We start from the raw sequence: 24690 nt of genomic DNA, 5'->3' as shown, positions 1-24690 counted from the left end.
AGTCAACAGTTGAAAAAAGAAAATAAATCTATATACAGTTTGTGCAAATGTAGAAGAGTAGGGAGGTAAGGCAATAAATAGGTGAAATAATTACAATTTAGCATTAACACTGGAGTGATAGATTTGCACCCCAGTATCTCCTTGCACAAGAGCAAGATAGTAAGTAATGTGGGGATGAGGTAGTTGGGTGTGCTATTTACAGATTGGCTGTGTACAGGTACAGTGATTGGTAAGCTGCTCTGACAGCTGATGCTTATTAAAGTTAGAGAGGGAGATAAGACTCTAGCTTCAGTGATTTTTGCAGTTCGTTCCAGTCATTGGCAGCAGAGAACTGGAAGGAAAGGTGTGAAATATACCTGCTGGAGCATGTGCTACGGGTGGGTGTTGCTATGGTGACCAGTGAGCTAAGATAAGGTGGGGCTTTACCTAGCAAAGACTTATAGATGACCTGCAGCCAGTGGGTTTGGCGACATATGTAGTGAGGGCCAGCCAACGAGAGCATACAGGTCGCAGTGGTGGGTAGTATATGGGGCTTTGGTGACACAACGGATGGCACTGTGATAGACTACATCCAGTTTGCTGAGGAGAGTGTTGGAGGATATTTTGTAAATGACATCGCTGAAGTCAAGGATCGGTAGGATAGTCAGTTTTACGAGGCTGTTTGGCAGCATGAGTGAAGGATTCTTTGTTGCAAAATAGGAACCTGATTCTAGATTTCATTTTAGATTGGAGATGCTTAATGTGAGTCTGGAAGGAGAGTTTACAGTCTAACCACACACCTAGGTATGTAGTTGTCCACATATTCTAGGTCAGAACCATCCAGAATAGTGATGCTAGTCGGGCGGGAGGGTGTGGGCAGCAATCGGTTGAAGAGCATGCATTGTTTTACTAGCATTTAAAAGCAGTTGGAGTCCACGAAAGGAGTGTTATGGCGTTGAAGCTCGTTTGGAGGTTTGTTAGCACAGTGTCCAAAGGGCCAGAAGTATGTCATCTGCATAGGGGTGGATCAGAGAATCACCAGCAGCAAGAGCGACATCTTTGATATATACAGAGAAAAGAGTCGGCCCGAGAATTGAACCCTGTGGCACCCCCATAGAGACTGCCCGAGGTCCGGACAACAGGCCCTCCGATTTGACACACTGAACTCTGTCTGAGAAGTAGTTGGTGAACCAGGCAAGGCAGTCATTTGAGAAGCCACGGCTGTTGAGTCTGCCGATAAGAATGTGGTGATTGACAGTCGAAAGCCTTGGCCAGGTCGATGAAGACGGCTGTACAGTACCGTCTTATCGATGGCGGTTATATAGTTTAGGATTTTGAGTGTGGCTGAGGTGCACCCGTGACCAGCTCGGAAACCAGATTGCATAGTGGAGAAGGTATGGTGGGAATTGAAATGATCGGTGATCTGTTTGATAACTTGGCTTTCGAAGATTTTAGAAGGGCAGGGCAGGTGGTTATAGATCTAACAGTTTGGGTCTAGTGTCTCCCCCTTTTGAAGAGGGGGATGACTGCGGCAGCTTTCCAATCTTTGGGGATCTCCGATGATACGAAAGAGGTTGAACAGGCTAGTAATGGGGGTTGCAACAATTTCGGCAGATAATTTTAGAAAGGGAGGGTCCAGATAGTCTAGCCCAGCTGATTTATAGGGATCCAGACTTTGCAACTCTTTCAGAACATCAGCTATCTGGATTTGGGTTAAAGAGAGGCGGGGGTGGGGGCTGAGATGTTGGCTGGCGTAGGGGTAGCCGAGTGGAAGGCATGGCCAGCCATAGAAAAATGCTTATTGAAATAATCGGTGGTGACAGTGTTTCCTATCCTCAGTGCAGTGGGCAGGTGGGAGGAGGTGCTCTTATTCTCCATGGACTTTGTCTCAACCTTTTGGAGTTGGTGCTACAGGAAGCAAATTTGGTTGAAAAAGCTAGCCTTTGCTTTCCTAACTGACTGGGGGCTGAAGGTGGTCTATAACAAGCGGCAATGGCGAGTCTTGTTTCTGGAAAGGTGTATTTTTAAAAGTAGAAGCTCTAATTGTTTGGGCACAGACCTGGATAGTATGACAGAACTCTGAAGGCTAACTCCGCCCCCTTTGGCAGTTCTGTCTTGTTGGAAACTGTTAGTTTGGGATAGAAATTTCTGGTGGCCATCCTAAGCCAGGATTCAGACACGGCTAGGACGTCCGGGTTGGCGAAGTGTGCTAAAGCAGTGAATAAAACAAACTTAGGGATGAGGCTTTTAATATGCATGCAACCAAGGTTTTTTTTACGGTTACAGCCGTCAACAAATGAGAGCGCCTGGGGAATGGGAGTGATGCTGGGGGCTGCAGGGCCTGGGTTAACCTCTACATCACCAGAGGAGGAGTAGGATAAGGGTACGGCTAATAGCTATAAGAACTGGTCAGCTCGTGCGCTCAGAACAGAGAGTAAAAGGAGCAGATTTCTGGGCGTGGAAGAATAGATTCAAGGCATAATGTACAGACTGGTATGGTAGGATGAGAGTACAGTGGAGGTAAACCTAGACATTGAGTGACAATGAGAGGTTTTGTCTCTGGAGGCACCAATTAAGCCAGGTGAGGTCACTGCATGTGTGGGGGGTGGAACAAAAGGGCTAGCTAAGGCATATTGAGCAAGGCTGGAAGCGCTACAGTGAAATAAGACATCACTAACCAAAACAGCAATAGACAAGGCATAGACATTAGGGAGAGGCATGTGTAGCTGAGAGATCATAGGGTCCAGTGAGTAGCTAGGCGAGCTGGAGACACGGCGATTCAGACAGCTAGCAGATGGCACACAGCCAAGACAACGCAGGAGTGGCTTCGGGACAAGTCTCAATGTCCTTGAGTGGCTCAGCCAGAGCACGGACTTGAATCCGAACATCTCAGGAGAGACCTGAAAATAGCTGTGCAGCAAAGCTCCGCATCCACCCTGAAAGAGCATGAGAGAATCTGCAGAGAGGAATGGGAGAAACTCCCCAAATCCATGTGTGCCAAGCTTGTAGCATCATACCCAAGAAGACTCATGGCTGTAATTGCTGCCAAAGGTTCTTCAACAAAGTACTAAGTAAAGGGTCTGAATACTTATGTAAAATGTGATAAATAAAAATACATTTGCAGAAATTTCAAACCTGTTTTTGTTTTGTCATTATGGGGTATTGTGTGTAGATTGAGAGGGCGGGGGGAAGCATTTAATAAATGTTAGAATAAGGCTAACGTAACAAAATGTGGAAAAAGTCAAGGTGTCTGAATACTTTCCGAATGCACTGTATAAGCAATTACTGGGCATGATGCCATCACCTGCAAACCAATTAGCTAACAGATGGAAGAAGGGCGCTTTTGAATGGTAAGGACAAAGCAACTGACTGTAGGAGTGAAGGTGGGGGATGTGCATCGGAGAGCCTAAAGTTGGACACTAATGTGATTTTCCAACAGCAAGGCTCAGATCAACATGGCAGTGTTGTCATAGTTTATAAAAGGTGTTCTTTATGTCGAAATAAAGATGGCTTCAACCCCCATATAACACACTCAAATTGAAATTGTGTGTACATTGTAATCACACCAGTGAGAGAGCATCAAATAGTACATTTGTATATATCCACTGTTCATTCCTGTTTCAGTCATGTCTTTGGTCAAACAAAAACACCCTTATGATTGGTTGGCAATAGAGCTTCCCACAATGCAGGTGATGACTGTTGGTGAAGAGCAGCTGCAGAAACTTGCAGTCCACTGCAGCGGTGATCCTGAATATTATGGGCTTGTTCAACATTGCAGGTGACTGCCGACTGACTGATCTACAAAGAACCTTGCATTGTAAATAAACAAGTCATTATTATTTGTAAGTCAGTCAGTCACAATTTACATATGATACATTATAGTTCTGATCTTCTCGAACACAGCTAATGACAAGATACATGTCTCCACCCTCAATGGGATTTGTTGTCCACAGAGCAGAACGGTGGGCTGTCAAGCTCCTGCCTAAGGGGTGGCAGGGTAGCCTAGTGGTTAGAGCGTTGGACTCGTAGCCGAAAGGTTGCAAGTTCAAATCCCCGAGCTAACAAGGTACAAATCTGTCGTTCTGCCCCTGAACAGGCAGTTAACCCCCTGTTCCTAGGCCGTCAATGTTGTTCCTAGGCCGTCATTGACTTCCTAAGTCTTCACTGACTTGCCTAGTTAAATAAAGGTAAAATAAACAAATATTCCTCTATGGATTGATGGATACATGTCGTTATTTGATGAGGGGTGTTGACGTCAACTGCCTGTATTCAATGGAGAGTAAGATGCTATGCTAGACTCATGAATATGCATAGACCATCTTGAAATTAACAGACAACTCCATTAGTGTTTTTTCTCCTAGTTGCCAGGATGTCATCCTATTTTTCCAACTTAATTGAGGAAAATAAGAACAATCCGAAATGTATTATTGATACTGTCGCAAAGCCAACTAAAAAGCAGCATTCCCCAAGAGAGGATGGCTTTCACTTCAGCAGTAATAAATTCATGAACCACTTTGAGGAAAAGATCATGATTATTAGAAAGCAAATTATGGACTCCTCTTTAAATCTGCGTATTCCTTCAAAGCTCAGTTGTCCTGAGTCTGCACAACTCTGCCAGGACCTAGGATCAAGAGACACTCAAGTGTGTTAATACGATATCTCTTGATACAATGATGAAAATAATCATGGCCTCTAAACATTCAAGCTGCATACTGGACCCTATTCCAACTAAACTACTGAAAGAGCTGCTTCCTGTGCTTGGACCTCCTATGTTGAACATAATAAACGGCTCTCTATCCACCAGATGTGTACCAAACTCACTAAAAGTGGCAGTAATAAAGCCTCTCTTGAAAAAGCCAAACCTTGACCCAGAAAATATAAAAAACTAAAATTGGCCAATATCGAATCTCCCATTCCTCTCAAATATTTTAGAAAAAGCTGTTGCGCAGCAACTAACTGTCTTCCTGAAGACAAACAATGTATACAAAATGCTTCAGTCTGGTTTTAGACCCCATCATAGCACTGAGTCTGCACTTGTGAAGGTGGTAAATGACCTTTTAATGGCATCAGACCGAGGCTTTGCATCTGTCCTCATGCTCCTAGACCTTAGTGCTGCTTTTGATACCATCGAACACCACATTCTTTTGAAGAGATTGGAAACCCAAATTAAGTTCCAGTCCCACCTCCGATTTCATTGTGTGGGACAATGTTAACCTCCATCTGAAAATAGAAATAAGCTAAATTAAGGACAGAGCCCTCCACGCAACCTCTACAATCAGTCTTGTGAGAGAGAAAGAGCTTGGGGACAGTTTTGTAAGTAAGTGCTGTCTCCTATGACTGCTGGGTGAATCACTGAAGAAGAAAAAAGGCCACTGTGAACATGTCCCCCATGAATGATGCAGCACCTCCCTTGGGCCAATCAGTGTAATTTTATAAATGCCAGATCTCTATGACAAGAATAATAAAAATAATAATAATATATCCCATTTAGCAGACGCTTTTGTCCAAAGCGACTTACAAGTCGGCTGGGGCCACTACTTTTACATATGGGTGGCCCCAGCGGGAATCGAACCCACGACGCTTGGCGTTGCAAGCGCCATGCTCTACCGACTGAGCCACACAACTTCCCCCAAGTTTCGTCGAAATGCGTGCCAGTGGTGTCCGAGATATCGCATGGGTTAGCTCGACACACATCCCTGAGCATGTGTGCCAGATTTCAGCTCTCAGTCAAATAGATCAAGAGATATAAACATGTGCCAGTTATAGTGCCACCATGTGGTCGATATGGGTAAGTCCAAACGGACTGACTTATTATTTGTCTTTTCACTTGTTATAGCACCATCATCTGGCCAATCAGTGTAATTTTGTAAACGACTGCTCTCTATGGCAAAGTGAAACATTCACCCAAGTTTGGTCAAAAACGTGCCAGTGGTGAGATATCGCGTGTGACTAAAAGGACGGATGGAGACAGATACAGTCCCCTCCCCAATTTCATCATGGGGGAAAATGAAGGTTACATGCACTATGATTTGGTACTTACTGTTGCATGTATTAACATGTACAATGTTTTATCGGTGAAGAAACAAAAAAGGCAAGATGTGCCAGGGGGAATTGCGCTGATGCATTAAAGTTCGTTGAAGAATTATTATTCATGCTTGGCAGAGAAATGCGAGTGGAACAGAGACCGTGCATAAAGTAGAGAATCCCGCCCATGCACAGAAGGAGAAATGCACAAGGCGAGTAGAACAGAGACCCTGTATAAAGTAGAGATTCCCGCCCATGCACAGAAGGAGAAACGCACAAGGCGATTAGAACAGAGACCCTGTATAAAGTAGAGATTCCCGCCCATGCACACACCTTTTGCTGGCGGGAAGAACGGTCCAGAGAAGTCTCATCTGCAGCCTCTTCCTTTTTAAAAATAGTTTATTAAAATTGCTAGAGTATAATGACTTCTTGTTTTAAGACTGTGTGGGTGATACATTAATTGGTTCTACTAAATGTATGCTGCATTCACACAGGCAGCCCAATTCTGATCTTTTGCCCATTGGCAAAATATCTTAATGGTCTGAAAAACAAATAAGTGGCAGATTGGATTTCAGCTGCCTGTGTAAACGCAGCCGTAGACTCCCCAAAGCTGAATCAGTTATTGTTTCTTTGCAGGTAATGTATTATGTTCATAATGTGCTTTTAGAAAACAAAAACTGCACATGAAATGAATCTTTGTCATGTGTTTTGTCAGACTCCTATAGGGGTATAATCCAAACCACGATTCATTAGTTAGCCAGCTAACTTTGATAAACAACCAGACGTAACTATTGATTTTCTGGTTCATAAATGCGAAACCTAGATGTGTTTTTGGTTGTTGAGTCAATTACACCATGCTCATCTTTAAAAAAAAAAAAAAATCAGAATATTTAAGCAAGTTAGCTAGCCAACTCATTGATCGTGCTTTTTGTAGTACTTCCATACTCCTCAGGTCAGCATTGAAACCAACTAGACAGTTGCAATACAAAGTGCAGAATTTATTCAAGTGATTCGTCCCCAAACAGGCGACTGTTTGTTGTCGCTGTCAAATGTGCCTTTACAATACTGGCCACCTGGTACTTGTCTATGAATACATTAGCAGAAATGATATTACAGGCCTGTTCATTTTGTACATGGGGGATAGAGGAGGTCTAGATATAATATAAAGTCAATGGCTTGACAGTTGGCACTGGGGGAGGGGGGGAATAAGAGTCAACACGGATGTGAAACTTTCTGAACATTGCAGATAGAAATAGAATTACTTGATCGGACACGATTTCCTAGTATGAAGTTAACCGAAGTTCCTCCTTGATAACACAGACAAAAAAAAGGTTATTCTATTATTGTTCTAGTCTACATGAGACATCGTAATCGGTTCTAAACATTACACTTCTATCTGAACATCCTGTAAATCCTACTGAGAAAAAAACAAAACAAAAACAAAGCTATGTTGGTTATCTAACCATAGTGAGTCTCCCGTAGAAACACTTTGTTCCACAGAGATCCGTCTCATGCCTTAAAGGTTGTGTCTTAATATTCTACAGTGGCTTCCTTCCTTGTCTACTTCCCTCCTTGACTACTGTCCATAGACTATAAAAGCTACTGACAGGTGAAACCACTTAGTCTCGATCATTCACCTGTTGATACCTTTCTGACCAGTGGTCATGAAGGAAGGAGATTAGGAAAGGAGTCTGTTTTAGACTATTGGGACATGACCCTTGCAGGGTTTCAGGTAAAGAGGTCGGCATAGTCCACACCACTAGGCCTCTGGCCACATGGCTGGAGCAGCTGCTCCCCTCCTGACATGGTGATTGGCTCCCCCTAGTGACAGAAGAAAATGCAAAGCGTCATTATTCTGCTCCACTACAACAGTTCACGTGAATACAAAACAAGGTACATTAGTCTCAATATTGAGGAAGAGAAGAGGTGATATTCAACATACCACCCACAGAAATCCTGTATTATTTCAATTTTAGTCATTTAGCACATGCCTATCCAGAGCGACTTATAAGTGCATTCAACTACAGTAGGCAAAACCACCAAATATCACAACCATTGCCAGTAAAACCCTCAGAGCTACCCTAAACAACCCCCAAACACAACATTTGTTTTTTAAAGCACAAAATAAGGGCTCCAGATGTGCCACTACCTCATGGAACTCCACAAGCTCTGCCAACGAGGTGAATCTGATCTGGTGTCCCAGCAGCATGTAGCAGCCCTCTGTCGCATCAACAAGGAAGTGTTTAAACTCCTCTTTGCATCGATAAGACAGGACGTATCCCAGAATCCTTTCGCTGACCCTCACCAGAAAGTGCCCGGGTTCCCCCTCGCTCAGTAAGTCCTCGGCTTCCTGCCGCGAAATGATGCCTTGGTGGTAAAAGTAACGGTGGGTCAGTTATTAAGTATTGCCAAGTCAGAATGACACCCTGATGTGACATTAAGGATGGATAGCTGAAGACCATATACATGTACATGTTTTACTCTCCAGAAAAACTCCCTGGAGCCCTGAGATACTTGTGGAGATCTGACAGGATTTAATAGGTTTAAGCAATATGACAATAGCTCCACTTGGCCTTCTGATAGGCCAAATTCTAATTCCTCCATATTGCAACCCAGTCAGAGCTACACAAGTGCATCTAGGGAGTAGAGAAAAGGGGGTGTTTCTGGACAGGGCCGTTGCTTCCGTTCAACATGAGAAACCTGTCTGGGGTGTATTCATTAGTCACATACCGCAACGAAAACAAGAGTTTCTATTGGACACATTGAGGTCGGTCTCTCCCTGTTTCGTTCCTAGTGAATACACCTCTGATCATGCTCCTGCCAGTCCTTTCAGATAAGTATTAAATATAGCAGAAGTCCCAAGGCAAGAGAGTTACTGATAAACCCGCTGTATAGCAGCAGAATTTGCATAGGTGCCCAGCACCTATGTCAGGGGTAGCTAGGCAACCCTGGTCCTGGAGCGCCCAGCATGTACTTCACGTTTTTGGAAGACCAAGTGTGTTGAATCTAGGCAATCACTAAACAATTAGCTCAGTTGGTCAGGTCTGGTGCCTAGTTGGAATACTGCAGTACCTGCGGGACTCCAGGTTGCCTACCCCTGCACTGTGTGGTTCAGTAAATTGATCAAACTTGGGTGTTCTGTGGTATAATTAAGATATTACAAACAGTAGGAGGCATCAGACCTAATTCTAACCAACTGTGCTGCGTGGCATGGGAACTGATGTGGTCTCTTCACACACGTACAGTAAATGACTTCCGGTCTAATGTAAACGAATTAAGATTTATTTGCATTTGTTGTTCATTCTAGATGGAATCCTCTTGTTCAGTTTAGAAACATTTCCGGTGCAACTTGGCCCCTTACCATGGAACCAAGACGCTATGCGACTCTGGTCCTTCTGGAAACCCGCTCGGTAAGGCAGCTGTTCCTCCTGGAACCATCTAATAATGTGCTCCCTGCTGGAGGTGGACAGTGTGCGTCGCACCCCTTGCTTCCTGTCAGGCAGCGACACAGAGAGAAAAAAACAAGTGGGTCAGGCAGTCAGCCAGCCAGTGAAAGGCATTCATGTGTTTAATCTCTAAGGCTCAATGTTTTTCTGCATGGCTTTGTCTGAAAGGGGAATCCCTAGACATCAGCTTTCAGTGAATGAGACAAACCATCACAAGCACGAGGATTGACATGTACTTACAGGATGACTACTGCAAAAAAACATTACCATATCAGGCTGGTGGAAAGATTTGGTTCACCAATACCAGTGTGAATATAGAGTGGATTTAACCAACTATTCAATAATATAACTATTATTGAATAGTTGTATTATTGACCTTCAGACCTGCAAAGTCCTAAGTGGTAGTCACTAAGGGAAGGGACTAGGGGTTTGGGCTGTGCCATAGCAGATGACTGGATACCATTGGGTTTCAGTGGTGTCGAGCCTAGTCCAGGGTGTATTCAGTAATGTCAAACATCCTTAACGGTGCAGATATAAATGCAATTAATAGAGCCAACATAACTGCAGAATGATTCCCTACTCCACATAACCAACAATAGTATTTATATTGGAATGTTCTAGAATGTTGGACCCTAGACCTCCTGAACAACAGTGTTGGGGTCAACTCCGGAAGTAAACGGACATTCCGATTCCAACAAATGCACACATTTCCCCGAGAAGTATTGAGGAACATTTTAATTTCAGTTTCCATCCTGAATTTAAAAGGAATTGACCCCAACTCTGCTGAACAGGCCCTGTATTACTGTGAAGGCACAGGTCAGCTCACGGGTTAAGGGTGTCGCTGGTCACAGTAAGGTTCCTGGGTTTGGGTTTGGGCGGGAGGGCAGGTCTGTCCCCGCCGAAGGCCTTGGTGACGGCAGCTACACGGCCTCGCTCCAGAGCCTTGACCGATTGCCGCCGATGGTCATCACGGGTCTGCTTGGCAATGGACCGGCGCCGCAGGTCAGCCGCTTTGGACTTCCGCACTGTGGAAAAACACAGAAGAAAACAAAACACATACATGTAAACTCTCTCACACACACACACACACACACACACACACACACACTCCTACCAAAATCATGGTTCTTCATAAATATGATGTTTGTTTTTATTAAAATTAAGTGAAATAAATGAAAAATTAGAAAGTTAGATCTGCATAAACCCATTTGAAAATGGCGCTATAAGGTTCTATCTGCAATCCAATCACAAGCCTGAACGAATACATGCGAACCAATCAGAACACATCTTTGCCATCTCCCTCCAAGTATGGCCTAGGCTTAGAGGGAGATGGCAAAGAGCTTACTGTGACCAGCAACACCCTTAACCCAGGAGCTGACCTGTGCCTTCACAGTAATACAGGGCCTGTTCAGCCAACAATAATGGCACGCAAGCAACAACAAAAAAAAAAAACCTGTCAGAAATTGTAAAGTAAATGATGTTGCCACATCGTTGTTCAGTGATGACAGTCATTTGTATGATAATCATAATACATTTCATAACATATTTGATGTGTTCTGACCATCTTAGTGTTATTCTAATCACTGACCACGTTTACATTCACACCAATATCCCATTATTATTCAGGATACTCAAGTGTACAGTTTGAGTTGAAGCATATAAATAAAACATCATATCCTGTTTACAATAACCTGAAAAGGCTTGTATCCCGGTTATGAGAAACCCAGATAAGATGCCTGGAATATGCTGATATAAGACGGAATACTGTGGCATGTCAACATCGTTTACTGTTGTGTTTTTTTGTGGTCTGTTCATGCTCAGTTTCACAAATCACTTCATAAAAGCAGGCGGCTACCTGCACAGTTCCATCCAGCATAATAATTTAGCCTACTATAATTAATTTACTACTGGCGACTTTCACCTCTAATTTAGGCAAGTTCCTGCTTATAATTTCCTACCATTTGGTAGGCCATACTATAATTTCTGACATAGTAAGAAACATGCAGCTTCTCTTCTAGAATATATATATATATATTTTTTACCCCTTTTTCGTGGTATCCAATTGGTAGTTGCAGTCTTGTCCCATAGCTGCGACTCCCGTACGGACTCAGGAGAGGCGAAGGTCAAGAGCCAGTGCGTCCTCCGAAACAACCCAACCAAGCCGCACTGCTTCTTGACACAATGACCACTTCACATTGGTGCAGCTGGCTTCCAGGTTTCGGCGGAAACACTGCGCATAGGGCGCAGTGCACGCTGACACGGACGCCACAACCCGGACGACGCTGGGCTAATTGTGCGCCGCCCCATGGGTCTCCCGGTCGCGGCCGGCTGCGACAGAGCCCAGAATCTCGTGGCACAGATAGGACTCGATGCAGTGCCTTAGAACACTGCGCCACTCGGGAGGCCTGCCCCAGAAGACTAAATAAAGTAGTGCTCTTCAGAATAATGTCTTACATCGATAAAATTAATGTATTAATAATCTAGTTAACAGCGGTAAAGTTGTCTGTTTCGTTTAGGGACCGGAGAGAAAACGCAATAACTCCGAAACAGTGGAAAGATTGTCTCTGTGCAAAATGTCAGTTTGACCGGTTTTTAAATGAAAAGCTGAGAAAACGACGTAACACGTTACTGGTAAGACTTCAGTTTGTCTTGGGGGCATATTTTACATGGTTGAAATACTGTCTGCTTGCATAAGTGTCAAAAGATAACATTACATGCACATTTTCTCGAGAGATGCTGAAATCACATTTCACTCCATGAAATGCATACTCTAATTCTGCAGGAGTTAATATTAGATGACTCTACATATAAGAGATTATTGGCCTACAGTCAATGTCTTTATTTCAGTTACTATTCCATTTAACCCTTATACTTAAATGAGGAATATTCTGTTTATTCATGGTTACATGGATACTATTGAACGCGCGACAGAGATGGATAGATCCATCTATCTTTATAGGTGCGTGTAAACAGCTTATCCCAAATAAGACCTTAAGCAGGATATGAGCTCTTATCCGGAATACTATGCACATGTAAACGTGGTCATTTATATATTAAAAAACATAACATGTCTAATTCCTTAGTGTCAGAACCTTATGGTTGAACCCAGATAGAACCTTATGACTCTGAAATGTCAATCTACCACCGGACACACCTACTCATTCCAGGGTTTCTTTATTTTTACATTGTAGAATATTAGTGAAGACATTGAAACTATGAAATAACACATATGGAATCATGTAGTAACCAAATAACTTAAACAAATCAAAATATATTTTATAGTTGAGATTATTCAAAGTAGCCACCCTTTGCCTTGATAACAGCTTTGCACAGTCTTGGCATTCTCTCAACCAGCTTCATGAGGTAGACACCTGGAATGCATTTCAATTAACAGGTGTGCCTTAAAAGTTAATTTGTGGAATTTCTTTCCTTCTTAATGCATTTGAGCCAATAAGTTGTGTTGTGACAAGGTAGGGGTGGTAAACAGAAGACAGTATTTTACCAAATAGGGCTAAGTCCATATTATGGCAAGAACAGCTCAAATAAGCAAACAGTAGTCCATCATTACTTTAAGACATGACGGTCAGTAAATACGTAACATTTCAAAAACTTTGAAAGTTTCTTCAAATGCATTCGCAAAAACCATCAAGCGCTATGATGAAACTGGCTCTCACGAGGACCGCCACAGGAAAGGAAGACCCAGAGGTACCTTTGCTGCAGAGGATATGTTCATTAGAGTTAACTGCACCTCTGCACCTCAGATTGCAGCCCAAATAAATGCTTCACAGAGTTCAAGTAACAGACAACTGTTCAGAGGAGACTCCGTGAATCAGGCCTTCATGGTTGAATTGCTGCAAAGAAACCACAACTAAAGGACACCAATAAGAAGAGGCTTGCTTGGGCCAAGAAACACGAGCAATGGGCATTAGACAGGTGGAAATCTGTCCTTTCGTCCTCTCCTTTGAGATTTTTGGTTCCAACTGCCGTGTCTTTGTGAGACGCAGAGCTTCTACTCAATATCTCAGAACAGATATAACCTTATAGTCCCAAGGTCACGATTCTTCTGGTTACCATACTGAATGTAAACAAACCGTTTCACAAGGCCACGAAACAGTCATCTGTGTAATGATCAACTGGTGTGCCCTATATAGCTCTATCCAGAGGCCCAAGGGGGTTTCCTGCCTTCCATACATTTTATTTCAACCCATTTATGATTGGTGTTAAAGTGTTAAGTGTGAAGTGTGAAAACAGCAGAAAGGGTTTTCTCATTCAGAGAGGCAACAGTGGAAGACTGGTGTACATTTCAGACTAAGCACAAGACAAACATATGTCCACACAGAATTATTATTATTTTTTTAACCATTCAAAGCAGCATGATTATTTATATTGTTAATCAGTGCAACTGAAGGTCAGCTCTAATCTTTGTCAAACAAGATGGTTAAATATTAACTTGTGTGTTGGAACTATATTCATTATACTTGGGAGTTTGCCATGGAGGAAATAATCATCATATTTTATATGATGTACTTTTGTCCAATTTAACATTAATACAATACTTAAATTCCTATTTATACAATCTAGATGTTCAGGTCGGTGGTAAACTATAGGACTGCACGGATCCCCCAGACATGTCTTCTCCTTCACAAAATCAAAACCTTTTCCACTGAGGTCAACATATTTTTGCAGCCATTCTGAGATCATGTTGAGTGTTCTAAAATTAGCGCCAACAAAGAATGGCAAGTAACACACATCACCCCAAGCCATGCCAAGGATCTGGCTGAGGACCGAGGTTTCCAAGGATATCAGGAATCACATTCTGGGCGTGTCCAATAGATGGGTTAGCTGACAACGTCATGAAAGCGATGCTTCAAAATCAGGCAGAAGTCTGTCAGTTGTTATTCTGGATGGCCAGATATTACTACCAACAATGACAAGAAACTACCATGTGGGGAATCGTAGGTGACTCGTTTCAGCTAGTTTCTTCTTCTTGATACCATGGCTTGTTTTGAGGCGTTTTGACTGATTTCATGTCAATGTTAATATGGCTAGAATTCCCTAGCTAGCTAACCAACAACTAACAATGTAATTGAGAGACAACAAGTGCTCATTGTGCAAATGGATGTTTTCAATCAACATATTGGAGACTAAATATAAGTTGACATGTTTTCAACAATCTAAGACAACCCTGTCCGTTTTGCCCCATAGTTGCACCCGTGAAGGTTTTGTTGCTGCACAACCAACCTGTCTATAAGACACCGGTTTTAATGGCAATCTTCTGAGATGTGAAGCTCGACTGCAAAAATGACAACCTAGAATCCGTATGCTTCAGGGTTTCTCCAGTGTGTGTGTGTGTGTGTGTTTACATGAATCTTGCCAGTGTTGGTCATCTCTCTCCTCTCTGACCTCCCTCAAGTCCATGTAGATCTCCTGTTTTCTCTTCTGCTCCACTCTTCGCACCTCTTCCTCAGCCCTCCTCCTCTCCTCCGCCTCTCTTTTCTGAGAGAAAGAGGGGGAAGGAGAGAATGAAGTCACCATTGAACAGTAGTGGCTAAACAAATAGTAAGACTGGTATTGAACCAGGGTCATGTTCATTAGAGCACACCTGGCAAAAAGTTCAAACATTTTTTTCCTCCTCCAGAGTTTTACCCGCAGTAAATCAAGTCAATTTCAAACACTGTGTAAAGACAGTTATGCTATGAGCTCAAACAAATGTATTTAATCATCGTTTTGAACTGGCCTATATGGGGAAGTATAAAACAACTGACCGTTTAGGAAGGACATTGTTCTAAAAGTTGGTCAAATGAACGATAACTGGAAAGCGATTATATGGGTTGTTTAGTTAACGTGTTATTGTCTTCAGAATGTGGGCAAACAATACCATTGATGAAACATTGAGTTGTTCCTGTAAGTTGACAAAATGAGCTTTCAACACCTATGAGGCTAATTGTTTTATATCAATGCATCGTCAACTTCCTTGTTTACATAACTTAAACACTCATACTGTGACAATATTATAGAATGACATTTTAATCAATGGGCTAATACTTAACCATCTAACCTGTCAAACTGTACTTATGATCAAAACCCTTGATGCAATGACTGTAAAAACCTTAGAATAATTGTTCAACTGTCTTAAGATTTAAGGCAAGCGGCCCCGGAGAGCTAGAGTACTGGGAGTGCAGGCTTTTGATCCAGCAAATCACAAAAATAAGTAATTTCAACAAATCAGACCCGATGAGCTGGAACCATAGAGATGGGACTCTAGTGACTCTAGTGCTGTTTTAGTATGGGTAGTAGTGCCAATTCGTCTTTCACCATTTTGGACGCATGTGTGAATTGTTAGTATTTTTGCATTTGCCAACTCCCTTACCCACCCAACATGGCTCGAGGATTCGAACTCCAGGGTTGACATTGATAACGTCTGACCCTGGTCATGACCATACTCCCTGAGGGTGTCTCAGGGGTGAAAAGACACAACAACAAAAAATATGCCCCCCCCCCCAAAAAAGCTACCTTTCAGTTACTAGCCCAATGCTCTAACCACTAGGCTACCTACCGCCCGTGTAGTCAACTTGATTTCCTATGGGTTAAGGAAGGATCACACAATTCCATCCAGGTCATCAGGAAGGAACGGCAAATTAATTAACGAGTGAGCAAACGTTCCATAAAGACCTTGCCTTTATACCTGTTCAAACAACACACTCTAGGTGGTAGGATGCACCCTTTCAGTTTGTTTGCCAACGTAGAAGTAATAGAGAAACTAAATTAACTACTTCAAAATGGAGATTGCCTCAATGGCGCTGCCCATGGGACAGATACAATTTCTATCCAAGTCTACAGCTGGAAGAAAAGTCTAACGCTCTAAATAAGCTGTGGCATGTGAATTAGTGTTTTTTCAAAATGATGGGCTAGGGGGGCCTTAATCTCCACCTCCTGTTGGCTCTGCTCCTGAGCTGCAGCCCGTCGCTCCACCTCCTGTCGCTCCACCTCCTGTCGCTCCACCTCCTGTCGCTCCACCTCCTGTCGCTCCACCTCCTGTCGCTCTGAGTCCATCAACACACTGGAGAACCTCTTGACCAGCTCCGCCTCCTTCTTCGCCCTACCACCCACACACACACACAGATTGAGTGAGAACACACACACGAGCACCTGTAGATCTTTACCTGTCCACTGATTTGTAAAGCTTTCCCTAAAAATCTAAATACCTTCCACCTCTCCAAATAGTCCCATGGCCCCTCCAATGACAGTCCACAATCCCCTACCTCGAGGCATGGATAGAAAAAAGAGCTACAAATATGTCCTATCCATACAGGCACATGGCAACTACTATGAGGAAAACAGGAAAATGCTCCCAGGTGATTTTATTATAACATTTCAACCCTTCATCAGGCATCCACAGAGCCTTCACGGAGCCTGGGAGCCTCCACGGAGCCTGGGAGCATCCACGGAGCCTGGGAGCATGAGTATCCATGGCGCCTGGAAGCCTAAGCAGCAGTGTGCAGCGTCCACCTTATTATTTAACATGAATTCACTTACATCTCCAGCAAAAATTACCTTGATGTGCGTATGGGCTTCAGATTTTTTAACTACTATGAGGACACACTCCTAACACCACGCAGATTGACATTTATTGGGGTGAGGCTTGTTCTGGAGACAGAACTGAGTGATTTCAATGAGATGGGCCAGCTGCTGACTCAAATTGACTACATTGTAAAAATGTATGAAAACAAAAATGTGCTTTTTGGTCTTCATATATTAGGGTTAGCAGTGTGTTTAAGGTTAAAAATCAGAGTTAGAGAACTCTAAGCATCCATCAGCTAGTTACCACTGCCTCCAGAACAACATTCATGCTGAGGACTCAACAATAGAAGGTCTGAGGACCTTCTTCTGAGGGTGGAATGTTATGACACACATCCAGATCAGGATGGTAACAGCCAACATGCAGGCACTGAGGACCAAGTCGTAATTTAAACACTTGCCTGTAACTTACTATTATTTTTTTACCCCCTTTTTCTCCCCAATTTCATGGTATCCAATTAGTAGTAGTTACTGTCTTGTCTCATTGCTGCAACTCCCGTACAGACTCGGGAGAGACGAAGAGAGAGCGAGACGAATGAAACACAACCCAGCCATGCCGCACTGCTTCTTGACACAACGCACATACAACCCGGAAGCCAGCCGCACCAATGTGTCAGAGGAAACACCGTACACCTAGCGACCGGGTCAGCGTGCACTGCGCCCGGCCCGCCACAGGAGTCGCTAGTGCGCAATGAGACAAGGATATCCCTGCCGGCCAAACCCTCCCGAACAACGCTGGGCCAATTGTGCGTCACCCCATGAGCCTCCCGGTCGCGGCCTGCTGCGGCAGAGCCTGGGCTCGAATCCAGAATCTCTGGTGGCACAGCTAGCACTGCGATGCAGTGCCTTAAACCACTGTGCCACCCGGGAGGCTGCTTCTAACTTTTTACAGCGATTTTACAGATCTCCAGTTAGGATTTGGCCCAGAATTATCAACACATTCATTTAAAATGGAGAATGTGGATGTTAGAGAACACAATAAAATAGGATTCTGTGATAGACTGTCTGTAAAAAAAAGTTGTTACTTTAGGTTTAAATTTAGAAACCACTTAGTAAGAGAACTCAAGTATCCACAAGTACAGAACAGTGGGGTGTGAGACAACATGTTCTCAAATGGAATTCTATTATATAACCCATATGGGCGGTTAAGTAAGGCTTTTGTCTGACCAGCCTTAGAGAAGAATTTGAAACGTCAGAATGATGTCAATTTAGTAGAATGTTCAACAACAATGTTCACACATACAGATGATGGAATGAGAAATTGCGAAGGGGCATGAAGACAGAGGAATTCATACAGGACATCATTGTTTTAGCACTATCCATGGTTCAATGTGACAGCAAATCATCACAATCTACTTCTGTAATTTTTTTCCTCAAAATGGCCACCATCTTGGAGCTTTGTCGATGATACAAAAAAAAAAAAAGTCACGGAGAGCAATGAATACGGCCAACTGAGCAATAGAAAGGCATTTGTACACGGTGGCCGCCATCTTTATGCACCTTCTTCATTGTAAGACGGGCATTTTGTAATGGCTGGAATCGAACAATTGGGAAGGTTTTAAACACATAGCGTTGCATTCATTCCATTACGACGAGCACCTCTGACTTAGTGACACCAGCCACCTGCTCACAGGAACTTTAATTTGTTACTTTTACTTATCACTTATTTTTTCTTAACTTATTAAAGCATTTGTTGTTTAAAGGCTTGTAAGTAAGCATGTCACTGTAAGGTCTACTACACCTGTTGTATTTGGCACTAACCAGAGGTGGAGATGACACATTGTTTCCTGCCCACACAAGTTACCATGTCTTCTGATTGCAGGTTAATTTGGTGTTATACATACCTGTGGCTCAACCAAACTATTACAGCAGCCGGTTATCATTATCACCACACTAACAGGGAAACATGACTAAGAAGTCATACACCCCCACAGCGTTGAATGACTTGTTGTTGTGGAAACAACGTTATATGCAACACTATCTTGGTTAAGTGCAGCTCACAACACAGGCAGTGCCTGACTCAATAAAAAGAGAGGTTAAGTTGAAGAAATGTTTAACTTGGGCTTCCTGGCTGGGAAGGGCGATGTCTAGATTAAACCAAACTATAGCCCTGTGGGTATTACCGACAGCCAGAGAATCTGTGCAGAGCCTACCTTACATGTCATTTTGTGTTGGCTGGTGTGATAAGCCACAAATAGACCATAGACACACACTTTGCCTACATCAACCACTGCATCCCATTACAGGGTCTGTAAATTAAGTAAGTGTATATGCCACTGTTCAAGACAACAAGCTTAACCACCTGTCAGAAAGCGGTGTTATTGATGGCTATGACAACCATGTCTGTCTCCATAGAAGGTGTTCTATTTAAAGTGTTAAGAGTCAAATATGTGGCTAATGACCTGACAGTCAGGTCTCTCTCTGCTTTGACTGACATATTTAACCTTTAACATTTTTTGCCAATGACAACGGGTGTTTGGCACGACAACAACAAAGGAGAGAGATAAAGCACAAACACGTTGCACTGCTAAAAAAAATGTACAGCATGTGATGATGTCATTTCCTCCCACCTGAGCTCCTCAGCCTCTCTCTGGGCCTGGCAGGCTGCCCTCTGGGCTATGATGTCATCACAGATCTGCTCGTAGGACTGGTCGGCAGGGTGGTCCCCCATCACCCACACCCATACGTCACTATCCATCCCTGCCAGCCACTGTACACTCTTCACAGAGGCTGATGCACAAAATGCGCGCACACACACACACACACACACAGACGTGCACCACAGACACACACAGCACAGCCAGTTAGAGAAATACTGTGCTCATTAATCCTAGCATAATACTGCTCAATTCATTTCCCACAGTGTAACACAGTTGTAAAACACAGCTGCAGTTGGACTACTTTAACAGGAGTGAATCGTACTCTCCATCACTACATCTGAACGCAACGTTTCAGTGGAGATCCCGATATGTCCTTTAGTCTCCAGTTTGGCATATAACTAGCTGGGTTTCTCAACACCACGGTATGTAAATCTCTGTGGAGTTGGGTTGCAACGACTGTGGGCGGAGTGTTCCTCGGACTACATCAAGTCGCTGTCAGTGGATACGAGTAAACAGTCGGTGGTTTTATAAGAAAGTATGGATCTAAGCAAACAAAGGCAGGCAGCTACAGAAGAAAAACGTAGGTACACGGTAAGGGTTCCAGAATGTACATTTTTGAAAATATCGACCTGACAGCGGCTCGATGTAGTTGGAGCTCCACCCCCCCCCCATTGATGTGATGAAATCATGGAGTTGAGAATAACTCAGCTAGCATATAGAAAAACAGAAACATCCCAGGAGACCAACAGTAAATGTGCTTTTCACAGAGAGAGGAATGGAAAAATAGCCAAAATGGAACCAAATTCCCCCATAGGGCTCTAGTCAAAAGTAGTGCACTATTTATTTTACATTTATTTAACTAGGCAAGTCAGTTAAGGCCAAATTCTTACTATCAATGCCGGCCTAGGAACAGTGGGTTAACTGCCTAGGAACAGTGGGTTAACTGCCTAGGAACAGTGGGTTAACTGCCTAGGAACAGTGGGTTAACTGCCTTGTTCAGGAGCAGAACAACAGATTTTTACCTTGTCAGCTCGGGAATTCGATCTTGCAACCTTTCGGTTACTAGTCCAATGCTCTAACCACAAGGCTTTCTGCCACTACAGAGTAGTAGTACACTAAACAGAGTAGTAGTACACTAGAAAGTGAATAGGGTGCCATGAGGGACACACACACACAACCATTCATTGTCAGTGTTGACGGCACACTGATACCTTTCTTGGGTTTCTTCAGAGTGGCATCCTCCTTCTCTAGTTGAGCCTCTCTATCCTTCCAGCGTCGGACCTGTTCCTCACGCATCTTAATGAACAACACCTGCTTCTGCTCCTCGCTCAGCTCAGCCAGGAGCTCAGGTGATATGAACATGTCCGTCAAAATCTGCTGGAGCATCGTAGAGCTGCAATGTCTCACCAACAGTATCCAGAGAGAACTTTAGTATTTAGCAGAGAACACCTGGTGTTTAGTATTTAGCAGAGAACACCTGGTGTTTAGTATTTAGCAGAGAACACCTGGTGTTTAGTGTTAAGCAGAGAACACCTGGTGTTTAGTGTTAAGCAGAGAACACCTGGTGTTTAGTGTTAAGCAGAGAACACCTGGTGTTTAGTGTTAGGAGAGAACACCTGGTGTTTAGTGTTAGGAGAGAACACCTGGTGTTTAGTATTTAGCAGAGAACACCTGGTGTTTAGTATTAGCAGAGAACACCTGGTGTTTAGTGTTAGGAGAGAACACCTGGTGTTTAGTGTTAGGAGAGAACACCTGGTGTTTAGTATTTAGCAGAGAACACCTGGTGTTTAGTATTAGCAGAGAACACCTGGTGTTGGTTGGATGTTGGGAGTTTCTCGGTTGAAATAGGGAGTGGTTAGTCATCTAATGAAGGCTGGTCCATGCCTGTATTCACTCTCTGAATTCCCACTGAAAGAAACAGAAATGTCCATAAGAAATGGCTGCTTTGATCATAACTGTGCATCAGAGTACCTGCTGCCTTCTCCACACATTTTCTATTGGTATAGCCAGTACACTGCCTGATATGTTTGTTCACATCACAGGTCAGATGTTGCAACTGGTGTACATACATACATACATTCATACGAGTATGTAGGAAGACAATAATCCAGTCTCTGAACTCTCACATTCTCTGTCGACTGTGATTCGTGCTTAATAAGCATGGAAGAAACAGTATACTATAACACAGCATAATGATCTCGTGGTGAGATAGCAGCCTATTTTGGCTCCGTGTCGCAAACTGTATGCAAACAATTAAAGGTGGCTGCGGGACATAGGAATTTGCCGTGCGAAATAAATTTGAAAAACAGTGATTGAAAACTCGTCAAATACATTGAATTGCACGTCGACTGTAAAGACATGGCTGTCATTTTGATGTTCAAATAGTAATTGGATACAATGGAGTTCACTACAACCTGCCCATTTAACTACCAGTATCTACTTAAGTACAGAAACGTCACTACACAGACCTACAACAGCTAAAGTCGGAACGTTAATTAAAGGAAGATACAACAACAAAAAAGTAACTTAAGTCCATAATCAACTATGACTAAGCACATTCACAATGGATGAAGATTATGCTGGCAGTAAATGATTACGCCGACTTAACATTTGCAGTGTTGATATATTTGTACTATCACTGGATATTGAAATGGTAAACCAAAATACGTTCCATACATTTCATTACGGAGTTCATCCAAATGTACTTACCGCTAGGGTATATATCCGTGAAAGTGGAAATCACAGCCGATACGTGGGACGTGGACGCCTTAAAAAATAACTTGTTTACAAAATCTCCCATGGGAATGTTCGGCATGAGTCACACTATGGGCCGATGGTCACGCCTGCAAATGTATATATTTTTCCTGTAGCCTACTATTTAGCGGTATTTCGCAGGTTTAATAATGAAAATGACAAATGTTCCGTTGCCGGTAACGTTTTCCGTAGGTTACTTATTTCCTAAATGAAGGACAAAAGTGCCATAAGTTTCGCAAGAAAAAAACACTCCTTTATGCAAATGTTAATATTTGTCCATCCCACCCACTGTTATTGCAGGTAGACTACTGCAGCGTTCAAAACAACTGGAAACTCGGAAATCTCTGACTTCAGTGCGTTCAAGACAACTGTTAACTCGGTAAAAAAAAAACTAGCTCCGACTGGGAAAAGTCGTTTTGAAATGTCATCCAACTCGGGAATTCCAATTCGAAAACTCGGGCATCTTTCTGGAGCTTCTACTTTCCGAAGTGAGGATCACTGACGTCATGATTTGACCTAGTTTTCCCCCCAAGTACCCATTAGTCTTGAAAGCACCATAATCTTGGCTAAAACAGAACTAAAGTCTCGCGTAATTGGTCTGCAGCCAGATCTATCTTGTCTGTCCAGGATACTAATTTACTTCAGGTAAAAGTAATGCTATTATGTAGGGGTCTAAATTGTGTGCAAATTATCAGTATGCTAGAGACTAGTATGATATAAACAATTGTTATGGCACATTTTCAGTGGCACATGTAATAATGCAATGTGCGTATGTGCTGACCAGAAAAATGATTTATGGAACTATATATTTGATCAACAACTTGTTTATAAAATAGGTGGAGTGCAGATGGACAGACAGACAAAAAGACAAACAGACAAAAAGATAGACAAACAAAAAAACAGAAAGACATTGGCAAGATAGGGACATTTCAACCATAAAATACCTAAATAAATGTGAATGTTTGAGTGCTTCATTTTGAGTATGATGCTTGCAGTAATAGAAGACAGGTAAATGAAGCGAGTAGGCCTATTGTTTCCTGGGAGCAGTGGTAATGTTGTCGGCTGCAGTAGATGCAATGTTATCTGAACTAGAAATAGTTACGTTGTCAGTGTCACATATTTTGGACCTCATATTCAAAATACCGAAGAGTACCATGTGATATTGTACCTGGAACAGCGGTTGCTGTGGAATAACTAATTTGCACGTTAGTGGTTATTATTATAATGGTGCTCATTGCTGTCTCGACTATATTGAGTGTCATGTGTTGCAACGTGGTCTCAGAGCATTTCAAATGATTCTGTATGTCAATCCGAGACACTCTATTTCGTATGATATGTTAGGAATTGCAATCTGCACAATACATTATGTTACGAATTTGCAACACGCATGATATGTTACGAATTCCAATTTGTTGTGGCTAACAACAAAATGCTAACAATAGCTAGCTCTAGGGGTTAGGTTAAGGTTAGGAGTAAGGTTCAAGGGTAAGTTTAGGGTTGGGACAGGGTTAGCTAAAAGGTTTAAGATTAGGGTTATGTGAAGGGTTAGCTAACATGCTACGTGGTTGCAAAGTAGCAAAAAGAGTAGTAAGTAGTTGCATAGTTGCTAATTAGCTAAAGTTGTCTACAATGAGATTCGAACACGCACTTTTTGGGTTTGATAGACGTTTGCATAATAAGTAACCTATTTTATGTAACCATACCAAATGTAACGTAACATATACTAATTTATGAGTTCCGGATTTACTATGTTATGTCGAGTCTACGTGACCAGTGTTGAAGACAGACAGGCTAAACTATAGTTTATGACGACCTGTCAATTTCCCATCTATCATCTATGCAGATGATTCTGCACTGTTGGTTTCTCACCCAGAGCGACGTGGTTGAGAAACCCTCAGGGCTGTACATAAGATTTTTTTTCATGTTATAATTTTTAACTTGGTTTATTTACTAAATATTTATTTTTAACTCTATTTCTTGAACAGCATCGTTGGTTAAGGGCTTTTAAGTAAAACATTTACGGTAAAGTCTACTACACCTGTTCTCGTCGGCGCATGTGACAAATAAAATTTGATTTGATTTGAAGAGAAAAACTTTCATGTTGTTTGTACACAAGATGGCGCTCTTGTTATATCTGTCTACACTTTCAGTTGAGGCCTAAAGAACTATAATCAAATGTTTTTGGTTATACTGAATAAAGTGGGATGACCCGAGGAGGATTCAATTGTAATTCGATGTAGGATCTTCTGTTATTATGTGTCAATGTTTTAATTGTATCTATCCTTTAACATTTCAATGCAAAAATCTGC

General features: G+C 42.6%; 1 protein-coding gene across 3 annotated transcripts; it reads right to left on the bottom strand.

The window, feature by feature from the left end:
- Positions 1-6980: 6980 nt before the first annotated feature.
- On the bottom strand, positions 6981-22807 carry sh2d4a (SH2 domain containing 4A). 3 transcript variants are annotated; one of them, XM_064943485.1, is made up of 10 exons: positions 22337-22807; positions 21435-21535; positions 20839-21029; positions 19598-19757; positions 16380-16548; positions 14813-14945; positions 10276-10474; positions 9365-9495; positions 8153-8370; positions 6981-7824 (listed from the first exon to the last, which is right to left on the bottom strand). In XM_064943485.1, exons 2-10 carry the CDS (start codon positions 21488-21490, stop codon positions 7732-7734), a joined length of 1350 nt encoding a protein of 449 aa, XP_064799557.1. In that variant the 5' UTR covers positions 21491-21535; positions 22337-22807; the 3' UTR covers positions 6981-7731. The 3 variants fall into 3 exon arrangements, with proteins under 3 accessions (XP_064799557.1, XP_064799558.1, XP_064799559.1); XM_064943486.1 differs by having other exon boundaries at positions 20839-21020; positions 22337-22806; XM_064943487.1 differs by having other exon boundaries at positions 20839-21535; positions 22337-22806.
- Between the last annotated feature and the right edge of the window lie 1883 nt (positions 22808-24690).

The sequence above is a fragment of the Oncorhynchus masou genome, chromosome 28 (assembly GCF_036934945.1).
Source record: "Oncorhynchus masou masou isolate Uvic2021 chromosome 28, UVic_Omas_1.1, whole genome shotgun sequence".
Taxonomy (NCBI): domain Eukaryota; kingdom Metazoa; phylum Chordata; class Actinopteri; order Salmoniformes; family Salmonidae; genus Oncorhynchus; species Oncorhynchus masou.
The sequence above is the reverse complement of the archived record's forward strand: the minus strand, read 5'-3'. Positions and strand labels throughout refer to the sequence as shown.